The 26,713-nt window shown below is 40.4% G+C and overlaps 1 protein-coding gene across 1 annotated transcript in view; it reads left to right on the top strand.

The window, feature by feature from the left end:
* Positions 1 to 26,713, top strand: part of PHLPP1 (PH domain and leucine rich repeat protein phosphatase 1) — a 143,276-nt gene that overhangs the window by 98,463 nt on the left and 18,100 nt on the right. The window contains 6 exon segments of the mRNA XM_050890888.1: positions 7,465 to 7,611; positions 8,166 to 8,396; positions 10,430 to 10,632; positions 12,253 to 12,313; positions 14,231 to 14,326; positions 18,186 to 18,341. Coding sequence (XP_050746845.1) covers positions 7,465 to 7,611; positions 8,166 to 8,396; positions 10,430 to 10,632; positions 12,253 to 12,313; positions 14,231 to 14,326; positions 18,186 to 18,341 — 894 coding nt within the window.

Genomic DNA, 26,713 nt, shown 5'->3' on the forward strand with positions numbered 1-26,713 from the left:
AAAGTAAGTCATCAGTATGGGGATTTTTAGTACAAGCCTGTTGCAGATTTAAAAAAAAAGAAAAAGGAGAAAGAAAGAAAGGAGCGATGTAATAAGCCACAAAGTTTGTTTTAACGATAAACAAAATGATGCTTGCCAATTTTATCTGAAGAACAAGTTGTTATTCTGATCATGGTTGTTAATTATTAACAGTGATTATATGGATTTTTATCTTAAGATCAGTTGGTATCTTTTCTCTCCCAGAGCCTCTTTAGAAATGAACTGTCTTCTCTAGCATCTCAGCTGAAACTCTTGTCGGCTAATGGCAGTAACTTGGAAGTTGCATCTGTAGGGTGTGAGAAGGCTAGAGGACTCTGAGATATTGATGCAAGTGTTTCTGAAATCCCTTGCTACTTCCAGCTGTAGGATAGCTGTTTTTATCTGAAAACCCAGAATTTGGGGGGTCCTCAAGCTAAACCCTCCTTACAAACCCGTTGTGCAGTAAGTTGGTAATTCGAAATGCAGTCATTGCTCAGAGAACACTTAGGTTCCCAGGCAGCGAGGGAGGAACAATATTAGCGACCGAAGTGGTGTGAATCCAGCAGACAAGCTTGCTGGAAGTCGGGGTGAGATGTAGTTTGATCCTAGCTTGATCCTAGAGATTGAGGAGCAGGGAAGAAGGTCTCCAGCCTGCCACTTGGTTGGTCTCAAAGTGCATTGAAGCGCTCCTTGTGATTATTGCTTTTAGTGTAGGAAACTGAGGTTAGCGAAGAAAGTCGGATGGATTAATGACATGCCAAATATACATCTTCCCCCGTGCCAGGCCCCACAGGGCACTGCCAGTAGATGCACTGGAAAAGATTTGAGCTTTTTCCTTTTGGGGTGGGGGGTGGGTTTTTTGGGGTTTTTTTTTTTTGTGTTTTGGTGGTGGTTTTTTGTTTGTTTGGGTTTGGGGTTTTTTGGGGGGGTTTTTGGTTTTTTGTTTTGGGGGGGGTGGGGGGGTGTTTTTGGTTTTGGTTTTGGGGGGGTTTTTTTAGGATGCTCTTCTGGAAAGGAATTTAAATGCACACAGTTACTGAAGTTATTTAAATGAATCCAGCTAACATGGGGAGTGTGCTACCACAAGGAATGAAGTGCCACTGCGTGCTCCACAGTGTGGGAAGATGCTGGGAGCTCTCTCTCTCGCTCTGATGATCTCAGAGCCAGGGAACCTTACTTTTATATTCGTTTCTCCTCTTTCACTTGAAGCCAAAGACTGAAGCGTAGCCATCTAAGCACTAGGGCAAGAAGAAGTTGGCATAATATTGACAACCAGAGGTCTACTGGTAACACTCCATCCAGTGTTTGCTATATTCTGGTGCTACGTTTATTTTTCTCAGCTCTGTAGCCTTGGAATATTTGTTTGCTATTTATAATACTAAAGACGACACTTGGAAGATGTTGTTCATGTAACTTCACTGCTTTTGGTTTTATTCAGCTTGTAAAGACATTGAAGGAAGAGTTTGGTTTTGTTAGTGCATCTTTCCAGATCTTCACGGCTGGTTGTGTTCTGTGTATCTCCTATGTACCTTTCTGAAGTCACGAAAGTACACTCATGTGAATGCTCAGCAAAAATCGGTGACATCTGATTAAAGAAAAATAAATTGCTAAATCAAGTCGCTACTAGTGACTAAGTGGGGAAGATTGCAAAATTGGTTTAGTGCCTGAAACACATTGGATTTTTTGGATTGTTTAAATTGGAACAGTGAACTCCTTAATAGTGGTAGGAGAAAAATAGATGACACTAAGAAATATGCTATAAAATAACATTTTTAAAAATAGTGTAGTCTAAAAGTAGAAATTGCAGTTATTAATTGGATTCAGTTTAGTGGAACTATTAGGCTAAGTACAGCAGTATCTCTTCCAAATGGTGCTTAAAAAAGTAGCGAACATATTTATGGAATCCAGTTATTGTGTATCAGCCGACTCCGATTTACTTCTGTATTGCTTTCTGATATGGCTTCCAAAGTAAGGGTTTTCTTTTCATGTATTTAAGTATGTTTCAGTTTGGAAGCCCACCCCTAGCTAATGCTTTTGTATTTCAAATATAAATTTCCAATATAGAGAAGGAGAATATATTTTCACTTTTTTCCTAGGAATTTTGTTCTTCCTCTGAGGATAGTTTCCCCCCTAATGAAGCAGTGTGTGCAGAAATTGAGAACTGCAAGGTATAGTAATGTAGGTTCAGATTATTTCTGCTAACAAAACCTACATTTTGTTTTTCTTTATGGTCATCTTATGAACTGTGTAATAGAATAAAAGCTTTATTGTTGTCTTAAGTTTGGAGGTAGTCTGAATTTGACTTAACATTTGTGATTATTTGTATATTTTGAAAAGTAACTGCCTAGATTTAAGGTTATTCCTTTTTGTGCAGTGCAGTCTGTTTTCTTATTTATTTATTTATCTATTTATTAATACAATCTACCAATTAATTTTGGCATATAGGCTCAAGTCTGTATGCCAGAATTGTGCCTTTTATAGTTTTAAATGCAAGTAGAGGGGAGAAATATCAGGATGACTGTTCCTGGTGTGTTGGCATAAAGGGTAGTGAAGATACCAAAATTGCAGCTATCAGTCTGGTTTTTTCTTTCTTTTTTTTTTTCCCCCATGGGATTTAAGAAAGGAGGAAGGAAATAAAACCTCGGATAAAACTATGTTTTCATTTATTCATTCAGCTGATGGAGAAATTGATGATTAACGGGTGAATTTGTTCAAGTTTCTTCTGACTTGACCAGAATCAATCTTTGCCCTCAAACTAAGTGACCCTCTTTCCTAAGATTACTTTACTCCATCTGTTTTTGTACGGTGTGATGGGAGCTACTTGGTTTCTGGATGAACAGGAGTCTTGTCCAGAGAAACGGAGTGGAAAACACCAGCAGAGCTCCTCCTTCCTCCTCTCTATATTATCTGTTGAAAACTCTTCTGTACCCCAGCTGGGGAGGGCTGCTGTTGACCTTAGTTAGGCAAAGCCTTCACCTGTAGCATCCAAGTGAATCTCCCTAGCTGGTGCAGAAACAGTCTACCTCTGTTCAGCTGTCTCAACAAATTTAGCAGGGCAGGAGGGCTGGAACAGCCCATTTTAATTGTCTAACTAATTTAAGGCTTTTACAATGATATCTTTCTGGGAAGGGAAATGCTATGACAGTATTTCTGGTGCTAGACTAGCTGCTCCCTTAGGTGATAAGGCTATGGATGGGGAATCTGACGCAACTGCAAAAAGGCAGTAAATTGGACCTTTTATTTCCAAGGAGGAAATTGGTGTGTCCGGTTTATGGAAGTCCTCTTCATGAGTAAGTTAGTGGCCAAAGTAGCAGGCATTCATGAAGGTGGCAAGCTGTAGTTCAGTTCCAACACTGGGGGCCACAGTGCTGCTAGGCAAGTGCTATTGATCTGCTTGGAAATGGTGCTGAAGCTGAGGGATGGTCGTGCTGTTGCTTGAAATGATGTTCAACTGCAACCGCAGCATAGTCATGAGACAGCCCAAATACTGGAGATAGTATTGGGAAGGCGATTGTTTTCCTTAAACTGAGTCCCTTATTAAGCCATGTCTTCTGTTCTGGGTGTAGTAAAATACTGCTTTTTAATTGCTGTTGCTAAGAGTAGGGCAAGGCTAGTTTTGTCAGATGAGTCTGTTATGGCTGCATTTCAATGACGGTGTATGGCCAATTCGAATATACTATTCTCCCTGCGCCAAACATAGTGGAACACAAATGCTGTACTGTGTAATGGAAATTCCTCTGCTGTGCACATCGGGTAGATCTGAATTTGAAATTAGCGTGTCAGTTCATTGCTTTGCCATGATACAAACTTCTCTTGTTAGTCCCTCTCCTCATTTTGCATATGTCAAACTAAACCACTCCTGAAGTGGCAGCTTCAGGATTAAGTAAATGGGCATTTTTTGGCTCAATTATGGCAATTAGTGTTCAGTCATATTGCATGTTTAAACCCAACAGTTGACACATCAACATTTTGCTCTAGCTTAAAGTAGGACTATTTTTGGTCAGAGAAATGAGTGTTTATATATTGGTCATTACAACAGAAAGCTTAGTAAGCTAACTGCACATAGCGTGTTGAGAGATGCTGTTCTTCAGGTTGACTTTTTTTAACAGATAACAAAGTCTAGAACCAGGGAAGGAGGGAGAAGAAGGAGGAAAGCATATGTATGGACTTGATATGAGGTTATTACACTGTGATGCCTCAAACTAGCAGTGTTGTGCATTTTCTTCTTTCTAGCAATGCCATGGGGGCAGCATCGATGTGTGCCCGTGCTTCTGGTAGGAGTAAAGATTTGGGTGTGAGAAAACAGCAAAGATGTTGCTCTGTAAAATGTGTTTAAAGCCCGACACTGTGCAAACTCAGCAGCAACAAAAAACTTGAGTCTGTAAAATACTTCTTTCCTACCTTATTTATATTGATGCTACAAGTGATATTGGTGCTACTGACTGTAAATCTATCTAGATACAGGAAGCGTTATAAACAATTCAGCATTTTAAATGTGCGGCATGGCAGTGCTCCATAATGGAAGTGCACCAGCCCATTTGCAGTGTGGATAGTGGGAAGCAAGTGGCCAAAGATGAGAGGTAGACTTAGATCTTAACTTTGAGCAAATGCCTGCTGGTTTGGCTTAGTAATGTTCTGTGCTTGACAGTGCTCCATGAGAAGAAATGTGACTTCAGCAGTTTGTAAATGAACATGTTTACAAAAGAGGAAGAAAATATCTCTTTCCTGCCAGTTGTCTTAAATTAATCTCTTGACTTTAACTAAGCTTATGGTGTCTGTCTTTCAGTTTTTCTTTAAATGTGATTTAACAATGAACTCTCCTCTGTGGATTATTTGACATACACTTACATGTGCATTTTCAGCTTCTCTATGAGTATATCCAATACTGGATGTACTACTCATCCTCCCTTACATACTGTATAGACCTGTTAACCAGTTCAGTTCATGTCCTTAGGAACACACATTAAAACATACATTAGGGTAGTAGAGATGTAATCCAGATATATTGGGGGGGTGGTGTGGTGATTTCCTTCCCCCCTCCGCCCCTTTGACCTAGGACAATTATACACACGAATGTGTGGAGAAAACCTTGAAGCTGAACACTGCATTGGAGTTAGTTAATGTATTTCTTAGCTTCCTTCACCACCCCCTCACCCCCGTCAGTCCTCTTTCCTCTGTGTATTAGCTTGATCTTCTGTAATTTTATTTCAAGATTGTATTTGGGGTCTTCTAGCAGATTGTAGTTTTCACTTGTTTAGTGGGCAGAAGCCCTCAGACTGTTCTTCTGAGACTCCAGAGCGGCACAGGTAAAGGCTGTAGCCTCAGTGTTGATTGTTAAATGAGTTAGTTCTTTTTCGTGGCTGACTTGAAAATGGGAATGGTTGCATTTTGATGTTTCTCCAGCAGCTTAGTTATTTTGACTTAATCTTCCTGTCTTCACTACTATTTTTGTACTTACCTAAACACTGAAAAAAAATGTAATTTCTAAAGGCCCCGGAGTCCACTACTTAGAGCACTCTTGTTTGTATTTGCAGTTGACTTTGAGGAAGATGTGGGACAGCTGTTCCACCACAGAATCACCCCAAATTTCAAGGCAGTATATCTGTGGCCTAAATCTACAGTTACCTTCGAGATAAATGCAGGATTGTGCATTTCAGTTCTAGGTTCAAGATTTTTAAGCCCTTTCTCTCAAAATAGAGGAATATGAAGGTATAGTGTTTAAAATGTGCATTTATTGTTCTGGCTAGCAGCCCTCGTTAACATCAGCTAGCTTACCCTAGCCTCCTTTTTATTTTACAGTTCTCCCTCTAGAGATACATTAGTCATTGTTTCTGCACAGTAGCGTCTTTTTTCCCTGCAGCAGTAGTTTGATTGCAAGATTTCGTTTAGTCTCCATCTAACTCTGTTCCAAACTTCTTCTGCCTCCAGCATGGCACAGGGTGTTCAAAATCTGTGATAACTCTGGCCATGATTTTTCCATTTTTTTTTTCTTCTGCCATCTTTGCACCAAAATACCAATAGAGAATACAGCATTCCCTTGCTTGCTGAAAGCCTGTGTAAATGTTAGGTGTATTTACAGCCTGTCTTTTGGGGTAAAATCCACACTTCACTTGCAACCCCCATTAAAATACAATACGAAGGTGCTGCTTACATTTTCCTGTGGAGTTTTAGTCAGTGACATGAGTTTGACTTAGGCAGTACTAAAGGTGTGTGCCAGTTGATTGCAGTAGCTGGTAAGGATTTTTAAGAGTCCTTTGGTGTTAAAAATCTTTAACCTTTTAATGCTTGATGCGTTTTCTGTCCGTGTTTTCTGGTCGGGGGAGGACAAAGTGCTTTGAGGTAAGAATGTGCTGGGTCAATGCGGAGGCTGTGGATGCACTGGCACATGCTGTCAGAGATTATTTTCGTGTGGAATAGCAGCGTTCATAGGTGCAGTTTTGCTTCCATCGCTGTGTTATATAAAAGCCTACTTGCACAAATAAAGGACTTGAGCCTTAACGAAGGGAAAATGAAGTCCAAATAAAATGTCCTGGTATAAACCATGCCAGAAAAGAAACTTCCTCCCATCTATCGGAACCTGACACAAATCTTTTCATTCAGCCTTTTACTTGCCTTTAGGCATACCTCCCAGTGGTTGTTAGGCAACCATAATAATGTTGCTGAACATGCAGGCTGGCTAATTGGATTGTCCCCTTGGGTTTTTTGTTCAAACGGTCTTGGTCATCTTTAATAAGGCAAGCACATGCAAGTTGCTTCGTTGGCTGATGTGATAAACCAAGGGGCTTTTAAGAGTTCCGTGATACGTCAAGGACAAAATTTTGAAATCTGTCTGAGCTTTGACATCATACTTAACCAAGAGCATAAGAATTTGCCTCTGTCACTACAGAAGTCTTGCTAAATCCTGCTTTAATTCAGCACATTTCCCTGTTGTATTCAAACCAGCCTATTCTAATGAGAATTTTTGGTTGAAAGGCAGTATCGACTCACATGAATGGAGCTGAGCTGCACCACAAAAATTTAGTGTTCAAATAGGCTGAGAATTTCCTGCACCTTGTAACTAGTGTCACTAGGGTAGTCTTACTAGCAAGAAATGTGTTCAGAAAAATCCAATGCTTTAGTACAGGATGAGATGCCACAGAAGAAACAACATGTATCATAAGGATGGCAAGGATTTTGTTCTTTGTTACACTCAGAGGAAAATATATTTAGCGTGTTGTTGAGGAGGGCCTGTTTCTCTATGCTAGCATAATGTGAGTGAACTCTTGCAAGTGGTGTTGAACTTGAGTGTCTAGTAGTTTCCCTGGTGGTTCTGAGTACATAAACTAAAAATGCCTGTGATTTGCATTTACATAACCAAACTTACCTTGTAGTAATTATTGCAAGGCAACTTGGTGTGGTTTATGCTCCACTTATTTGTCTCCTTTATTTTTTCTTATCTCCTTGTAGATTCACCAAGTTGAAGAGCCTTAACCTTTCCAATAATAACCTGGGAGACTTCCCACTGGCAGTCTGCAGTATCCCAACCCTGACTGAACTCAACGTGTCCTGCAATGCCCTCAGAAGTGTTCCAGCAGTTGTAGGCGAGATGCACAAGCAAGTACTTTCTTAAAACTTAATGTACACAGCCTGATAATAAAGGCAACAAGCAGTTTCATGACTCTGTACATAATCTTGCTATGAGAAACAGTTTAAACTTACTGGGTTTTGTCAGAGCAGACCGACTTGTAGATCTGTATGGAAGCAGTTGTGAGCTGTGGATGGAGGGGAAGCACACTTTGTGTCTTGAAGCTCTTCCAGTCCCCAGCATTTGACACAAGGGTCACCTTCACGGTGAAGAAAATCTTTAAACCTCCTTGCTTATGTGCTTCAGCCATCATACAAGTCACAGTTCTGGATCTGTTTGAAGATACCATACAACTGTCTAACACAGCCTACATTCCGTAGTTGCCAAGGCTTTTAATTATTTGGTTGATATCTTCTGTAGCGGATGTTGAAGCATTATTCCTTAACATTTTTCTTTCTTCTGCCCTTTTGTATATTTTATGTCACTGTAACTGCAGCAGATTTGTGTGTTTGTAGGAAGGAGATGTGATTTAACAGGTCACTCACTTTCTTCACTCTCCCTTCCCCTCCCCCGCTTTTAATAGCTTGCAGACATTTTTGCTGGATGGCAACTTTCTCCAGTCCCTTCCTGATGAATTGGAGCATATGCATCAGCTCAGCTACGTGAGTCTGTCCTTCAATGAGTTCATCGACATCCCAGGGGTGCTGGAGAAGCTGACTGCCATGGATAAGCTCTGCATGTCAGGAAACTGCATGGATACCCTGAACCTACAGGTGTTAAAAAGGATGCCTCATATTAAACATGTGGATCTAAGGTAGGTATTTGGAAAAGGGGAAGAATAAGTGGGTCTAAATTATTGGTGTTGAAACGGTTTCTCCTTGGCTGTCAGAATAGCCCCCGGGTATGAATCTCTTGTGTTAGTCCATTGAACCGTGTTTCTGGCAGTGTTATGTAACTCACAGCACTTGCTGTGACTTAGCACTCTTCTTTGAGGAAGAGGTAGCATTTAGGGGGCTCAATAGATAGGTAAATTAGTTTTGGGGGAAATTAATATTTACACCGAAAGAGCAAACAAAACAGAGCCTGGGACGCTGGTGATTCCTGCAGTTCTTGTTGCTGCAGTGTTAATATAATATAAATGATAGTCCCTGACCCAAAAAGCTTCTGTCTGAAATGTTAGATGCGCGAGATGAAGAAAAGGGCAGTGAAGGTGAAAGACAAAAATAGATATTTTAGTATTTCTTGGTATGTTAAAAAGCCTAGTCCACCACGAGTAACATTATTTTATTGATGCACTCAGCAGAGTCTAAACAGATCCTTATTACAAATGGCTCTGGTACGAGGTGGTTCTTTATTCTTACGGTCTTTGGGGAAGCCAGCTTCTGCAATCAGCTGGGCAAGGCTCAGTTCAGAGCCTGGACCATGAGGTCCAAATAACGATGACTTTTGGAACCATTTAGTTAAGCTATTCAAGCTAAAACTTAGTGTACCATACTGCTGTGTAGCTGTCAGACTCTGCAATCAAGGAAGGACCAGCATAAGTGAAGAAAACAGCTAAAATGATGGATGAATTCTGAAGCATTTATGACGGGGTTAAAATATGTCTGTGTGTTTGTGTGTATGTTAAAAGCAAATAAATAAATTAGCCTCAGAGTAGGGATGCTGTGGCTGAGCTGGCCATGAGTTCCAGCGGTGCAGTTCCAGCCCTCTCATTGTCTGCTGCATCCTTTCTGTACCAAGCAGCGAACAGTGGTTCTTTGTAACGCTACCTGGTATCGTAAATGTCAAACATGTTTGTAAACTGTACTTGCTGCACAGTGAAGTGCTTTGCTTCAGTAAAATCAGAAGGAAGCACTGCTTGTAAATTGAAAACAAAAGTAGTAGGCTGTGGTGTTGGAGGGGACCTATTACCCACTTTCTTTTAACTGGAAAATGTAGCTACTCTGAAAACACAACTGTTACACAGAGGGCAACTCTTTGAAAGCAAGAGCAACAACAGAACTGTAGGTATTTGCCCTTATCCTCACTAGGGAGGCTTAATGGGCCAGCAGAAGTTACTGTACTGATTTTAGTGTTCTGGTCAGAGCTGGGAATTTGAAACTGAAATCTTTGGAGTGCTCTACAGTCTCAAACATGGCTGGGCTATAGTTATATATAGTTATATATGAGAATTATAATCTTAGTTGTAACTTCGGGGAAGTTGCTGAGTATTGGCAGCGTCAATGCACTGCAGTGAAGATGTGTAAAACCTGTTCTCTTTATGTGAGAGACCCACTCGTCTTGGGTTTTTGCTTTGTTTTCTTTCACCACCCATTTTCAGGTCTCTGAATTTGCTTGCTGTGGAACATGGCGATGCGAGAGGCAAATATATGGGAATTCATAAATCTCAATTTGGCTTTTCAATAGGGCAAGAAACTCCAGTATCTGCAGGTTACTCGCATCTGCCAGGCTTTTCCAGCAGATGCTCATGATAAGCCAGCAGGAACTGTAGAGGTTTTGTTCTTTTCCAAACTATTGGGCACAAATAACAGCCAGATCATCTTTTATTTTTATAGACACAATAACAGTAATACTTAACTTCTTGCAGAGCTTTTTATCAGTAGTTTTCAAAGTAGTTTAGAAAGGAGCCTGGTGTCATCATTCCTTTGTCATGATGGATAAAACAACAGAGTGGATCCATCCTGCTTTTAAAATACCATAACAAAGGGGAAAATATTTAAAATTAACGTTGATCAGAACCTGGAGGCATGCTAGTTTAATCCAGTGCAACTGATTGTAGAGTGAGCATTGGTGTGTCAGCAGAAGCCTGCCACGTAACTACACTTAATCTCCTTTATTGTCTGCAAGATTGAACTCAATTAGGAGATTGGAGGCCGATGAAATAGATTTTCTGCACCATGTGACCCAACTGGATCTCAGAGACAACAAACTTGGGGAGTTGGATGCAACAGTTTTTAACAACGTTGAAGTGTTACACTGTGAACGGAATCAACTGGTAACCCTAAAAGTCAGTGGATATTTTCTCAAAGCACTGTACGCTTCCTCGAATGGTAAGTGCGTTTTTTTCAGGACAGCTGTGGTCTTGTCAGCTGACTTCTGGTTTCGTACCTGGTTCTCTGTGGGATGCTTGTGGAGTGCAGTGCTCGTAATCGGGAGGAATCAGGAGGCTCTTGACATGACCCTTGGATAAAAGAGTTTCATATGTGCTGTGTCAAGTGACTTTCAGATAACACTGGGCTACTGATTTGGAGCTCTCAAAACTGAAAATCTTGGAATTTGGGCTGAAATTCCTCTCTATGTCAGCAGTGAGGGGTCTTGAAATTGTCAGTTCTTTGGGTTGTATTAATGTGTTGCTTTACTAAGGCAAATAAGGAATTTATTGCTTCTCCATGGAGTTGAGAAAGTTTGAACAAGTGGCTGTTTGTGAGACAATATATATTTTTGCTACTACCTCTAGCTGCTTACTCTGGCCAGAAAGCTATGAAATCTATAATGAGTAACTTCATTTGTATTCGATAATAAAAATAGTGCAGCCTTTTCCAGTTGAATAACTCCTGTGTTCCATGAATAGGATTTGTTTGATCTGTCTCTGGAAGCTGCTATTCCTTAAAATACTCAGTTTTCACCACCATTTTTATTGTTTGGAGTAATTTGGTATGGAATAAACAAAATGCAAGCTCAGAGAGCTGTGAATTTGATGAACAGTCTGAACTGCCTTTAAAAGGCTGTCATCTTAACGATATCCAAGCCTGTGCCTTCATTAAGTATTCATGCTAGGATCTTTGTAGCTGAGAAAAGTTAACATAATCTGAGCATGTGCTGTGCAATGTGAGCTGAGAACCCAAGTCAACCCGTATCTTGCAATCAACTGCCTGTTTGGTCTTGCTGTTCCTCTGGCTATCCTCTCTTTGCACCCTCAGCCACCTTGTTTTACTCTCATCTTCCAAAGGAACCATCATGCTTGTTACACTTTCACTTTAGTGGATTTTCTGTAGGCTTAAATAAATGTCTGCTGGTTTTGTTTCAACCTTAATGCTAACCATTAGCTACCTAAAAACCTTAGGATATGAAATATTATTGAAGCAATCAAAATATAACATTACTAGCAGTAGTTGAGATGCTATGAAAAGTCCGTAAGGCTGCCTGCAACCAGGAACTCCACAGGCATGCAAAGGCTCATGTAATGTGTTGAAAAATACTCTGGATCTTGCCATGACCTGGAGGACTCTGGGGTATTCTATAGCTTGCTGTTCCAGAGTGGGGAGTCTCCCTTCCCATGCTGGTACCATTAGTGACCAGTGAAAAAAAGTAGAGCAGGTTTGTGACTGACTGTTCTGGGCAGAGGGTGGCAGGGGTGAAGTTACAGCTCTGGGACAAAAATGGAAAAATGAGAATTTGCCATGAAACTTTTAAAATCCTCCAGTTTCCCCTCTCTGATCAGTTATGCAGTGTCTGTCATAGCAAGTACAAAGTAATATAGCAGATATACTCAGACATAGTGAAGAAACAAAACTCAGTTCACAAAGGTCCAGATCCTCAGAAGTTTTTTATGTTACTGACTTGTTCTGAAATCTCTGGGTGTTAGCTGCTTAAAGTAACTCTTATGGAACAGCCATTTTTAGGTGCAAATCTTTATCACCACTCTTGTTTTTATATATTTTTCCCCCTAGAACTTGTTCACCTTGATGTGTATCCAGTTCCTAATTGCCTGGCTTATATGGATATTTCTAGGTAAGAATATGTTTTTTATTGGGCCTGTAAAATATACATCAGTGAGGCTTATGGAAAAATGACATTCACTGGTATTTTACTGGGAGGGAGTAGGGGCAGGAATTGGACCTTGAGATATGAGAAGACTGATTTTCAGAGTTAGAGGATGGGCTTTTTTCTACTGGCCAGTTCTTCCCCGTTTCATTCTTATAGATTTACTTTTTAATTTTTTTTTTTAGCGCTAAAAGCAAAATGTGCCTTTATAGTTAAAGGAAAAGAGTTTCCCTGATTTAAAGGTTTCCTATATTATAGAGATATAACATGATGATTCAAACGTGAACCAATATGAGACATGTACAGAAGTTCCTTTCTGGATATGTCTGTGTCACAAGCCCAGCGTAGGTGATGGTTTGATAGTTTACTCATCAGTTCGGCAGCTCCTGCAGCTCATTGTTGTTCTCCGCAGCCCTGGCTGCTGCAGGGATGTCTGCAGTTGCCATTTGAATGCATCCTTAAATCTCACCTTAACGAGGGGGTGGGATAAGGAAAGAAATGGAAAATGGGTGGTTTAGTTTGTTTTACAATTTAAGGACTGAATCAGGAAAACACTTTATACATGTGCTTAATGTCTGTCTTATTTAAGGAATTACTCATCTGCATATTGAAGTGATAATCTCATTCGTTAAAAAGCCTGCTTAAAGCACTCTTAAGCTGTTGAGGGTGATCGTAACAATTAGTGAGTTAACCTGGGCGAGTGGCTATCAGCTTCAAAGTTTCATCAACCATGAGTTACTCGCATTGTGCACCTAAATGTAACACACAGGTGTGACTAAATAAGTGTGATTTATTGAAAAGCATTCTTTGTAAAGCTGTTTTCTCCATTTAGCTGTAAATGAAATTGGTGCAGAATGCATGATTTTGATCACAGAACTCTTTTTGTGCCTCAGTTCAGTGATGGCATTGTAACTAAATGGGTAGAGTGTCTTTAGCTTCTCGGCTCACTTGGAATTTGGGAAATCCATTTGAGATTGAACGGGAAGCTATGTGAGGGTAAGAGGGGTTGGGCTGCTATTACATATTTTCGTTAAAGGCTCTTGCGTGAATAAACTATAGGGTAAAAGTACATGAATGAGCATGAACATTGATTTATGTTCATGCTGTGTAAGGGTCCTATTCCTGAACTTCAAGTCTGTGAGTGCCTGAATATTATTTGATGCCCAGTTTTGCATCTGTGTATGATAACTGAAGTAGTGGTTATGTGAATGCACATGCACACAATTTCCTCCATGTATTTTGTACTGCTAAATTTTTTTCTTTAAGGCAGAATACATGGGTACCCCACTGTGCCTTGTTGCATGTTTTCAGTGCAATATTTGGAAAAAACTTACCTCTAAGAACTTAATTTTTAGAAGGGTTAGTTTCTGTGAAGACAAATGCAAGAAAAGCAAAACACTTGACTTTAAAGATACACACGAAGAAGATTTTGCTCTATTCAATGAGATAGCTGAAGAGTGGTAGAGTGGGTTTCAGGATTGAATTTATGGGGGATCAGAGAGGTGTGTTTCAGCTGTGTAGGGTGTGAATATCTTCTGAGGAGTATCTCAAATTTTCTTCTCCATAGAGAGACTTCTTCATCCTCAATATTCTGATACTCTTAATGCTTCTTCCCCAATAATTTGGAAGCAGCTTTTTCCATTTTCTTAGTGGCTGCACATCTAGGGAGATAATAATGCTGTTAGCTTTCTTGCCCCCTCACTCAGGACCTTACTGCACTGGTAGTGCCCTTAGAGAAGGAAGGGTGATGCAGTCTCATAGGAAACATATTATGTAGCAGATTTATTTCCTGCAGGTATCTGTATCTCTCTTGAGGCTGTATTCTTAATAGCCTTTGCATCTCGATTATCGTTTAGTTATACCTGTTGTGTTCTTTATTCATAGAAATCACCTGCAAAACCTGCCTGAGTGGGTATGTGACAGCAGGAAACTGGAAGTGTTGGATGTTGGCCACAATCAGATACGTGAACTGCCTGCCCGGTGAGTCTTGCAGACCAGTTGCACAATGTGGAACAGGATAAGCAATTCGGAAAGAATTGCTGATTCAGTGTTTAGCTTGTTCCAGTGACTGTCAGGCCCGTTCTATCTTTTGTTTGATTTTATTTTTACCTTGTGGGGTGTCGTCATGCCTCAAGCTTCCACCCAGCCTTTCTTCTTTTACTTTCATGCAGAGAAAGCAGTGACTTTGAACTCCAGGTGGAAATTTTGAAGCTGTATGTGGCTGTTCAGGCAGGAAAGCCCTTCATTTTTAATACTGAATATTAAATATTTACAGCCATAACTTTGCATGACAGTTTAGAGATCCAGAACTTGTAACTTAGTTTCAGTGGTGCCTAGAGACTCCAGTTCACAGCCCTGTTTGAGTGTAAAAGGGTTGAGAGGAAAAGATAAAGCCTCATCAAGCAAGTGAACTCCTGCAAGTAGAGCAATTGCCTTTACTACAAAGATGATCTCTTTTCCAGGAGTCTGAACTTCAAATTGATAAATACAAATGATAGGAAAGCAAGCGAACAGGAATGAAAATAGGAGTTGAGTTTAAATAATGAATGGTTCTTACTAGTTTTCTTTTCTAGAGAGACCCGTTCCAGGTGAGTATACTGGTCAGGTGCTGGTATTGAGAATTTTTAAGTCGCTGACTTCACTGGAAGAGAGCTGTCATTCTTGGCTGCTCTGTACGCTTCAAAAGAGTTGTTGTGAAAGAGGGAGAACATACTAGGCACAAAGGGTGAAATTGCGTGGGGATGTGCAGAGCCATTGAAGATTGTAGACAGCTAGTATGTGATGAGCTATTGAATGTTTTCCATACGGAGCTGTACAGCACAGAAGAGCATCAGAAACCAAAAAGGATAGTTTTGTCTGGGTCAGATGAATGTGCCATATGGTGTAAACTGGCAGTTTTAGTGTCAGAAATGGGAAGAGAATAGATTTCAGAAATGTGGGCAGAAAAGGATGTGAGGAGATTTACCGAGCAAACTAACATGCAGACTATTAATCCCTCTGTTTTTTCACCCAAAGTGAAACTGCGCCTACTCAGAAGGTGTGGGGAGCAAAAGTTCATTTGCCTTTCATTTGCACTTCATAACAGCAAGGACTGTCAAGGCATACCAGATATCTTTGGGAGATTAATGATTAGCTGAAATTAGGTACAGTCAACATCCCACTTGTCTCTCCTGCCATCTTATCATTAACCCCAGGAAACAGCTTATCTTTGAAAGCTCTTCTTTGTAGTATGTGTCTAGATAGCTTAGCTCCTAATAAGTCAGATCAGTTTTAAGGCCCAGTTCAAAACACAGGCTTTGAACGTCTGTTAAACTTCAGGGAAATTTGGGTCTGGATTCAAATGCAAATGGCTCAGGTATATAGACCTACTGTTAAGTATCAGGTAAATACTAGCACCCATTAAGTGTGTTCATGTGCAGTGCTGTATGCTTTTCCTTCTACATAGAATAGCACTCTGGAAACCTGTGAAGTGAGTGAGCAGGACTCTCCTAGGAGGATGCTTGCAACTCTAACCACAAATGTTCAAGCCTTGACGGACCAGCAGTTTCCTGGAAGGCTGGAGGTTGCACCTAATCTAAACAAACTACAGTTGATGCTGTGTGCGTTTGCCTTTTGAAACAGAAAAAAAATCCTTGAAGACAAAGAGTTGAAGCAGTTGAGATAGAGGACTGTGTATTAACGTTTGTCTCAATTAAAGAAAATGAGAACAATGTACACTGGGCTGTAATGCAGCCATTTCTGCTTTAAAAGTACTGAAAAATAACAAAAAGGGTACTTAGTCTTAGCTATGCAGGACAAATTCATTGTCATAAACCTGACGTTGCCAAAGATTCCCCAAATAAAATGGAAATGCTTCAATTAAGAGTTGCCAAAATGACCTTGCTGCCACCAGTGAACAAATGTCTGTATGTATTTTTGTTCCTTTTTGTCTGTTTTTTTTAAAAGATCTATTTGTATTCAACATGTGTTCTCCTGAACAGTTGCTTACTAAAGGAATTGGTTGAATGCTTTCACCAAACCATGTTTTCTAAGAAGATGCTGATGCTGAGCGACGTGATAGTCCTTAGAACTTCTTGATCCTGTCAAAACTTCCAGTGGGAGTTGGGCAAGTGGGAAAGCTGCCCATAGGGAAGAGGAGTCCCAGCATCCTGGTTCCCCACCATGTCCCGGGCTCATCAGGAGCTTGCTTAGTTAAATGCTGGTGATTCAATCTCTCTTCAGGCAGCCCAGTTCCTTTGGTGCTTGTGTAACTTGGAAAATAAGAGAAGACAAACAAACAAACAAAACTCCAGAGACTTACTCAGTTCTTCTGAATTATTTATAATGTATTTTCATGGAGAAGCTAATTGCTAAGGTTTTTGCCATGATTTGAACTTTTTTGTATTTTAAGATGGCACTGCCCCCACCCAACCAAAAAAAAACCCAAAGTGATAAATTTTTTTGGAGACGTTGTCAACCAATTCTGCTTTTTCCCATAGTGTTTGGTGTTGATGATACTGGCCAGTCTTGATTAGGAAAGGAAATAGAATAGAAAGGCAAATCCATAACTGAGAGAGATTTTCAAGTAAAAGTGGAGTGAAACAAAAATGGTTAAATGACGAAAACGTAATAGATACGCTTATCACTGTGTGGTGAGTCTTTTCACACTGAGTTGAGCCTTCTGGAATGATACGGCTGGCTGTTGACTTGTATCCGCGGTCATAACGCAGACGATCCAGCCAACTGAGATAACTGTTAACACTGGCACACAGATACGGCGTATGACTGTATCTGTCAAGGGGAAAATACTCAGCATACTTCATTGATTATTTTGGCACAATAATCCAATGACCTGATGTACTGTAGGGAAGGGGCAGGGAAGCTCTTTATGTGTATTTGGGTCATTGTAACAGAGGGAAGAAGATTTTTGCTTTAATGCTGAGTAATTTGAGAGTCTTTGGTTGAAATAGGTCAGCGTGATGCACAGGTTCGCCAGATTAAACAGTACAATAGTGGGAATGTAAGACAGGTGGCAGATGAAGAATAATCTTTTTTTCTTAATTTGCTGAAAGTGATTCCTGTTCAAAATCAAGAGTTGCTCCATTTTTGAGGTCTTTAGGTGCAGATTTTAAACTCCTTATTACGTTGTTTAAACTGCAAATTTTAGCTTTACTGTTTGATCAAAACAGCTCTTTGTTCTTGTCTCTTTACCTTGCCTTCTTCTCCCCTTCCCCTTCTCTGCCAGCCCCCCCTCCCCCCAAAATGGTGCAGGGGGATGGGACTCCAGGTCATCTATTGCTTGTAAAAGCTCGAGAAAGTAAAGCCGATTAGATAAATTTCATTCGCTGTAGAACTGGAAAGGAGGCTTTATGTTAGTCTGGTATTAACAGAAAAGGAAAATGGAGGGGTGGGAAATTGCATTGGATTATGAGTCAGCACATGATGAATAGAGCACTATGAAGCTTGTGGGGTGACTAGTGATTTCACCCACACTTCTGAAGTTCTTCCATTAGCTAGGGGGATCCCACATGTGCAGTTTTCTGCAGCCATTGTTAGCAATTACTTCCTTCACTGTCATGTTTCTATATTCATGTTTTATACAGTGCAATAAGATAACCCTTTCTCGCTACTCTCACTCCTGAATCATCCTTAAACCTTCTTCCCTGTCTCTGAACAACCTTTTCAAGAAGTTGGTGGAGAGTGGGAAGACATTCTTGGATCTGTGCGTAATTAATACCATGTCTGCTAATCAGTTGGCTGAATCACTTTCTTGTAATGAACTGTGATATTGCACCTAAATTCTCAAAGCAACTCTTCAGTTTAGATTTTTCTCATTTTTGGTGTTTTTTATTTCTCTAAGGTTGTTTTACAATAGTAGCTTGCGTAAGCTGCTGGCAGGACATAACATGTTAGGAAGGCTACCAGATCGGCTCGAGCGAACGCAAGTGGAGGTCCTGGACGTGCAACACAACCAGCTCCTTGAACTGCCGTCTAACCTGCTTTTGAAAGCAGACAGGTAAATATAAAGAAATTTGATCTCGACTTGTGTGTGAGGAACCTTGCTTTGTGTGTTACTTCCTAGCTGAAAGGGTAATCTGAGGTTCCCCTAATTTGAAAGTTGCCAAGCCTTGTGTGGTAAGAACAGATGTCTGCCCAACTCACCAAAACACATTCTTTTTATTCTGGTTTCGTTGCCTTATATGGTTGCTTCTTTTTCCCCACCAAGCTCCTGCTGAACACCTACTTCTTGAAATCTAGCTGTAAAGTGAAGCACATGCTATTTTCTACTACATACACTGAGATGGGTTAGTGGCAGTTTCTTTAAATACATATTTCTTAGGCTTGTTTGATGGAGTGTGAAAGCTTTTTTTTCCCCTTCAGTCAGAGGCTAGAACTTATTTATACCTGTCAAACAAAACAAAATCTGTGCATAAGGCTGTCAGAATAACTCAGTTATTCCCCTGTCCTTGCCTTGTGAATTTTTTTATGCTTTTCAAATGTTTGTCACTAATTTAGCTGGTGTCACCACTTGATCTGCTTTCTGGATTCTTATTTTTATGCTGCTGTTTCTTTAGTCTCAGTCTTCATAATCTTTCTTCCTGGGTATGAACATATTCTGTAAAGTGGCTGTGATTGAAATATGGGAGGTTAGTAGCATAGTCTGGGGATGGTGGATGGGCTTGCTCCGCTTGGTGTCTGTTCCTTGCACCTCTGCACTTCCACGTATAGTCATGGGATTTCTGAGTGCTCAACCCATGCATAATTTAACAGTGAGATTGTGTGCTGTGGGGTTTTATTTCTGATCCTAGCTGTGACAAAAGGAACGCATAGCTCCTGGGTTTCTTGAGAGGTGGAGAAGCAAAAGTAGTGGTGATCTCACTGTCACAGCTCCTCACCCAATTAAGAGTATTGCGAAACCCCTACTTTTATACTGTTATTCATTCTGTCATAAACTCTGGTTAAAGTTGCTGGGATTCACAGTGTTGCCAGTTGGAGAATTAGGGTGGTGGTTCAGATGGTTTCTAAATGAACTCTTAACTTGACTTACTCTTGAACAGTAATGTTCTGAGGAATTTATCATTTAGGTTAAAAATTATCTTTCAAAAGGTGAACTTTACTAGGACAGGGTTTTGGTTCTGGAAACCAGTATGACATTTCAGCCTTGATTTGCTGTAAAGAACCTTTACAATAATTTTTACTTACTTGTGTTTTTTTTTTTTTTTTTTTTGAACAACACTATTGCATACCTGTCCACATTCAAGCCTGTGTAGGGTACCACCTTTGGAATAAATTAATTATCAACAAAGTTATTCTGATGTTAATTTACTGTTTCAGTTGAGACTTTACATAAAAGTGCAATCAAAGCATTGAAACTTAGCAATGTTACTACTGTAATAATTGCAATTATCTGGCACATTTCTGTTTAAAAGTGGTGAAATTCATAGCCTGTTCATGTGGCAAGGATATTTCACATCAGCAGCTATAATTGTCTTGTGGATGACTTTTCAAACTATTTTACATTAGAGATTGTATGAAATTCAGAAATGAAACCTTGGAAAAAGCTTTTTTTACAGGAAGTTGCAAAATCAGGTCAAAAAAAAAAAAATGCTATTTACAGGTCCCAAGTTGAAATTCCTGTCTGTTAACTTGGAAAGGAAAGAAACCTTTAAGTTTCAGAAAGCTACTGGCATCTTTGAAAGCAAAAAGAGAAATAATTTTGTGAAATTTCTATAAAAAACAGGTTGTAGGTTTAGGATGTAGATTAGTGCAATTTTGGCAGTGAGAGAGAACCTGAATTTTTTGTACTGCAACTCATCTTTCTAAACTGAGCTACAAAACTGTAGACAGCTTCCCCCCCCCCCCCCTTTTTTTTTTTTTTGTAATGCCAAGATGAACAAGTACAGGCTAAAACCAAGACTGGGGGTAGATTTCCAGAAGTTTGCTAAAAGCGTGCTGAGAAGAGGTAGAATTAAAAAATACGTTGAATAACAGCATCAAATGGCTGATTCTGGCTTGGGGATTTTTTCCCCTCTGCAGCTTTCAAGCAGTACAGGGCACGTGTTTTCAACGTCTTCTACGGGCATTAACAAAGTCACTTACCGTCGCAGGAGGTGAACAGAGCTTACTCATTCTGGCACCTCATCGCTGCTGCAGCCTCCCTCGCTTGTGATGATAATAGAAGCAGTCGGCTTGGGTGGGGTCTTCCCCCTTGTTCCCTACCCCTTTACTGGTTTAGATGACTTGGCTTGCAAATGGCTTGTCCGTGCTGGTGCTCCTATGACTGCTGCAAAAGTGGTAACTGTGAAGGAAAACAGCAGTGCAGATTAGTGCACAATGGCCGAGTTTTAAGTTTGGAATTTCCTACAGGAAACATCTTTCTTTTTATTTTGTTTTCAAATGTTTGCATCTGTCAGCAGCTAAGTGTCAACAGAAATGGGTCTGGGCCAGGGAAAGGTGTTCAGGGGTTTGTTTTGTTTTGTTTTAAAAAGGTAAAATGCTTCTGTTCTCCAAGCATTCCCTGGGAAGCACAATCTGTACTGCCAGACGTGCCAAGAGAACTGGGTTTCCTGAGTGGTCTGCCATGGTCTCTACGCAGCGTGTAATGTTGGACAAATCACTTTACCTTACAAAACCTTTATCTCTCCATAAAATGACTTACCTTTTGCAGCCTTGAAAAGATTATTTCTTTGGAATGGTACTCGGGTCTGTGCAACTGACAGATGATACCTTGTCTGGATACGAAGTCTCATGCTGTGAATTATAAACGCTTTCTCCTTCTCAATCCTGAATATTTGACAAAGTGGGTGTGAAGTGCCTTGGGCGAACTTCAGCACAAGCACTGGTAGGCTTTGACATCTAGAACATCTGAGGAAGGGAGGGAAATCGGTGCATTGGTGCACAAAGAGAGAATATCACTTTCACAAAAAAAAAAAGAAAAAAATACTGAAAAACCTCTGTTCTCTTCATAGAAGAGTCAATGACCATTGCTTTTCTGCCTTAATCCTTCAAAAACCAATGAAAAGGTGTCCTTCTCTCCTGAAGAGTATAATTTGGGGATATTTTGTTGGTCTGCTTTTTTATTAATTTTCTATTTTAAACTGTTCCTTGAGGAGAAATTGAGGACTAGCCTATGAAACATTTCTCTGACCAAGACAGAACTTGGTTCTGTTTATTGCACTGAAAGTATGCACATCTTGATCATGTTAGCAAGGATTTCTCTTGTAGGGTGGGGATTTTCTTGGCAAGATGAGCGCCACAGAGGCAGCCAGATAATCTCTTCATTTCTCATTACCAGATGCTGCAAAAACAGAGAATTCATGCAAGTGTGCTACGACTGATGGGGAAAACTCCCAAGCTGAGTCCTGAACCTTTTTTTGTGCACCTGCATTCCTGCAGCCTTTCATTTCTATCCAGTGCTTCATCTGTTGTGATGCCTTTCCCGCTCTGTCTGATTCTCGTACAGATTTTTTACTGCCTTCCTTGACCAGCTTGCAGCAAAGTACCATTTAATGGCATGAAAACTGTTGTACAAAATGCTCTTTGGATAAGACGAGCAAGCATTCAAGAGCTTTAGCTGGGTATGGTAGAAAAGCAGTGGCAGTGGTCAGGGAGGTTTAAAAATGGAGACACAGTGGTGAAGGGCGAGGGTTTGCCTCTTGCCTAAGCTTCCTTTCCAGTTAGTGTGAATGTTTTCAGTATAAACCCTTGAAACAGCCATCGGACTATTTAAAGCAGTCGTGTGGTGAAGATATGTAGCTGTGATGTGTACAGCTTAAACTTTGGGCTTTGTTTTGTAGTGTCTGGTAGTAGCCAGCTGTGGTGGCTAAGCCAGTGCCAGCTATTCAGAGCCCATCTAGGCTCTTGTCTGCATGACTCTGGTTTTCAGCTTTGTTCAGCTGTTCTTACCTGTTTTGATTTACTATTTTTTTGTTTTGATTTGATTTAATTTGTTTTGGGGTTTTTCTTTTTGCTGGAGTTCTGGAAGGTGACCCATTTAAACTTGTTCTTGTTTGAGATTTTCCATTTCCACCCAATGTGGCTGCTTCTTTTTGCTGCAAGTATTCAGTCCTATTGTGGATGCAGGAGAAGTGAGGGAGGAAACAAAGTCAAATGAATGAAAAGAGCTATTTGAGTGTTTGATGCACATAACTTTTGTTGCAGAAATGCTTAGCTGCATTTGTTTCTTTGCTGGTAGGTTAGGGTTTGCAAGCAGATATATTAGAAGCTGGGGAAATCCCAGTTAATGAAACAGCTAAAGATAGGTTAGAAAGTAAGAGCTGAGGAGACAGCAGCAGTTAAGTGGTTTTTTTGGCAGCCCATCAACAGGAAGGGGATTCACGTGAATGTTTCCGTCCTTTCATTTATTTCATTTTATTTTTGAAGGAGAAGAAAAACCCTCTTTTGCACGGGCTGGCAAAACTGCCTTGATCCCCCCCCGCCCCCCGCCGCCTTTCTTTTTCCCCCCAGACACGCTTCGCTTACAGGATTCTTCCTCACACACCTGCTACCACAATCATAAATTATTTTAGGATTAGGCGATCAGAAATTGAGGGCATGTCTCTGCAGAAGGGACTGAAGAAGAAATTTTGATTTTGATTGCTCTGTGCTGATGGAGATCTTGGGGCACAGGCCAAAGTGGAGATCTTGATTTCTCTGCACACTCTCTTTTTTGCAGCTGCAGTATTCTTTCCAACTCTTATTAGTACTTTCAAGCTAAGCACAGTGGTTTTGATTTGCTGCTGTTTTGCCATTGGATGCAGTTGTCTCTTGCTCCTTTTAATGTTGAACATTCCTAGAGCTTTTTGGAGGACTTACATTTTTCAGTGGTGGCTGTGTCTTACTAGCAAGCCGAGTTTGCCAAGCTACCTCAGAAAACGGTGAGGAATTGGGAGATGTGTATTCTCACAATGGTCTATATTCAGCTTTTCTGTGCGCTAGAGGTAGGCATTGGTGTTAAAAAATTTCGAACCTTCTGCAAGTTTTCAGTAGAAGATTTTCTTCCTCTGCTTTTGGAAGTTCAAATTGACATCAGAATCCTCTGGGTTTAAATAGGGAATGCATGTGACTGCGTATTAGGTCTGTTTTGTTGAATTAGATCCATGTCCTTGATTCTAGCCTATTCTTTGGGACAGTCTGTTTTTTCTATTTTGTCTCTTGGAGAATTTAAATCCAGCAAGGGATTGTACTTTTAATACCCCATAAAACCGAAGGTGACTTATTCCGGCCAGAGATCGATGTTTATATTATTACCCCAGAGGAGAATTTGCACCTTGTCAAAGTTGAAGAATTCTGGTATCTCCCTGCCAGTGCCTTCGTTTCTTTCTTAATCTCCAACACTCTTTTAGTACTTGTTAATTCATGCTCTCCTTGCTATATTATACTCTGGTATGTGCGCAGGCTGCTGAAATCAGGTCTTTGTAGTGATGCTTTACTTTTTTCATGAGCTTGTGGTATAGTGTGTGGGTGGAATTGGAAAGGGAAACAATTAATTTTGGACTGAGCTTTAATACTTGACATTCTGCTTCCATCTGATAAGCAATATGAGTGGGATATCTTCAAGGAACATGAATCAGTTTAAGTCCATGCACAAGAGAGATGGGAACAGTTGTGCCCAAGTAAATTTCAACTCCTCTGGAGGGCAGCTGTAAGATGTGCCTTCTAAGGTAGCAGCTGGCGTGTTGCACAAGGATGAAGAAATAGGGGAGTGGAAATAACCCGGAGGAGGACTTCTGTGTTAAATCAGCGTGAGGGAAAACCTGATGGGCAAGTACAGATATTTCCCCCCCCCCCCCCGTAAGATTATAGCACAGAATTGACAAAGCTTTGGCAGTAGCGATCTGCTGTTTTTTTCTGTTCTCTGCCCAAAGAATGGTGTCCTGTCCGTCTGTATGTCCGTCCCCTCCCCCCCCTTTTTTTAATCCAGAAAATATCTTGAAAGAATTATTATTTCAGAATGTGTTTACCATTTTAATGTAACAGCTGGTCAAAAGGAACACATAAATAAGCAGCATACTCTTTTCTAAAAAGTTAATTTAATGATGTCAGCTACAGACAGAGATTAGTATGTGACTATCCTGAACCTGACTGTTGAGTGCTACCCAGCCATGAGTTGTTACATATCGGGTAGGTGAGATACCCTGCTACCACAGGGTCCCTGGTCTAGACTGTTGGCAAGATTTTGCTAGCCATCTAAACCTTGTTCACATCAAGGCACTAAACCGTAGGTCAGGATGATGGGGATTTATTTCCAACACTGTTGTATCACTCTGGAAGATTTGGCAAAAGGGCGGGGGGTACAGAGCAATAGCTCTCCTCTCTCCCCATTGGAAAATATATGCATCAAAACTTTTTTTTTTGGCAGGAATACGCAGATTCTGACTACTTTTAATACCAGTGAGGGAACAGCTTGAAATTTCTTGTTGTATTCCACCAATGTTGAAAGTTTATTAAAAACAGAAGAGCTTTTGTTTGATGCATTTTTCTTTTGAATTTAAAATGGCTTCAGTATAGTAGACTGTATTAATTTCAGCTTTGAGAGCAATGTACCTTTTCTTACTTGAAGCCTTCAGCTGTGTTTTGGGCTAGCTGTACTTGAGTGAACTTATGTTCTTCTGAACTTCATAGCCATAGGATGCTCTCTAGGTTATCTGTTTGGCTCTATTTGGTTATTAAAAGAAGGTACCTGTGAAACACTCCAGGTTATTGTGCTGCAGCTTGCAGGAACATAAGTAAAATACAGATTCCTCTTCAGGGTAGTGGAATATGCCCTTTCTTGGGGGATGTTTTGCTGCCACATCCTCATGCCCATTGTATTCCTGTGAAAGTTCACTTTTCCCAGCAGCCTTAAACCTTTTTATTACTTAAGCCTTTCCAGGCTGAGCTGAAGACGACCATTTTGTACTATGAGTGATACAAAAGGTACTGTGGCTTTAATGTTAATCAAAGTGCCTTTTTTGTGGAGAGGGAAGACTATCACACATGTTAGATTGAAGTTACCAAAGTAATAGTTGCCTGTACTTTAGCAATAAGTGTGCTTGCTGGTGTTTAATTAAGTACAGGAACTGTTGATGTGGTATGCTTCAGTTTAATAATCCAGCTTTGAATGAGCTTAATGTATTTTTAGTTTATAGCTAAAGGGTGAAATTGAGCAGCATCTTTTTAGAATAAATAAATAACTTTAAAAACCCTTTCAGCTGCTTATTCCCTTCTCTGTATTAATCCTCCCTCTCCTCCCTTCCTCCTCTGGAGTTTTACCACCCTTGTGAATAATGAATGAGCCTGAGGATTACACTGTGTTTCTCCGAAGTGGACTCCTCTGTCTGTGTGAAACAGCTAACCTAGTTTCAGTTCTGTGCAGCGCTGAGAGATTTTTGCTTCTAATGGAAATAGTGGTTTTTTTAATCCTTTGGCATTCCACGTGACTCCCCTGTAGCATGTCTGACCCTTATTTGCTGCTGAGCAAGTTTCAAGCAGCTGCAGCTCTTGCAAATCCATTTCATTCATTAATAGACCTTAAAGGTCAGTGTGGATTCCTGCGTGCATGGGAGAAGCTATCAATATTTTATCACTTTCTGTGAAGATCGATGACAGATGCGCACCTACCTTTTGTGTCCTGATCGGTGGCTTTGTAGGCTTCAGCCAGCTCATTTCTGAGTCTTGTTTCTTGAATACAACTTTGCCCATTGCAGCTGTCCATTCCTATTAGTTGGTAGGAGCAGTACGGCCTGGTTTGAACGCAGTCACTGCAGACTGGCAGGCACACACTTACTTCTGTATCACAAGTTCTCTAAGGCAGTGTTTTCTGAAAAGAGGAGGAAGGAAGAGAGAGGTCTTATTTCTGTTGAAACGGCATGGTCATGCCAGAGTTGGTTACTAAAGGATAAATAGCCTTATTTTTCCATTTCTTTGGAATTGCTTGTGTGAATTCTAGCCCTCAAGATGCCTACAGTGTGTATTCCTCCAGTGCTGCTGTGATCACCAAACTCCCCTAAAGAAACAAGAATCCTCTGCCCGCAGAACTTGACTGGCAAGAGCGGGCAGTGCCTATACCTCAACAGGTCTTGTTCCCATCCTGGAAAAAGTGCTTTGAGGCAGAAAGAATAACTTCATTTCTGTGCTTCTTCAGTCCTTGCTGCTTGTGGTGGGACTGCAGAAAATACTGACAAGGGCTTCTGCTACTGTGGGGAGTAGGGGTAGGGCACTCAGGAACTACATAGAGATCTGTCTGTCTTGCTGCATACATCAGCAAGCAAGTATATAACTTTTTAAATTTAATTTACTGTTAGCACTGTCCCTCTTTAAAATCTAAAAGGCAAATTACTGCTTGGTCTCAGGGTTATTTTTGTGATTGGTGCATGTTTAGTTATCCAAATATTCAAAGAATACTTT

Source organism: Gymnogyps californianus, chromosome 2 (genome assembly GCF_018139145.2).
Source record: "Gymnogyps californianus isolate 813 chromosome 2, ASM1813914v2, whole genome shotgun sequence".
Taxonomy (NCBI): Eukaryota; Metazoa; Chordata; class Aves; order Accipitriformes; family Cathartidae; genus Gymnogyps; species Gymnogyps californianus.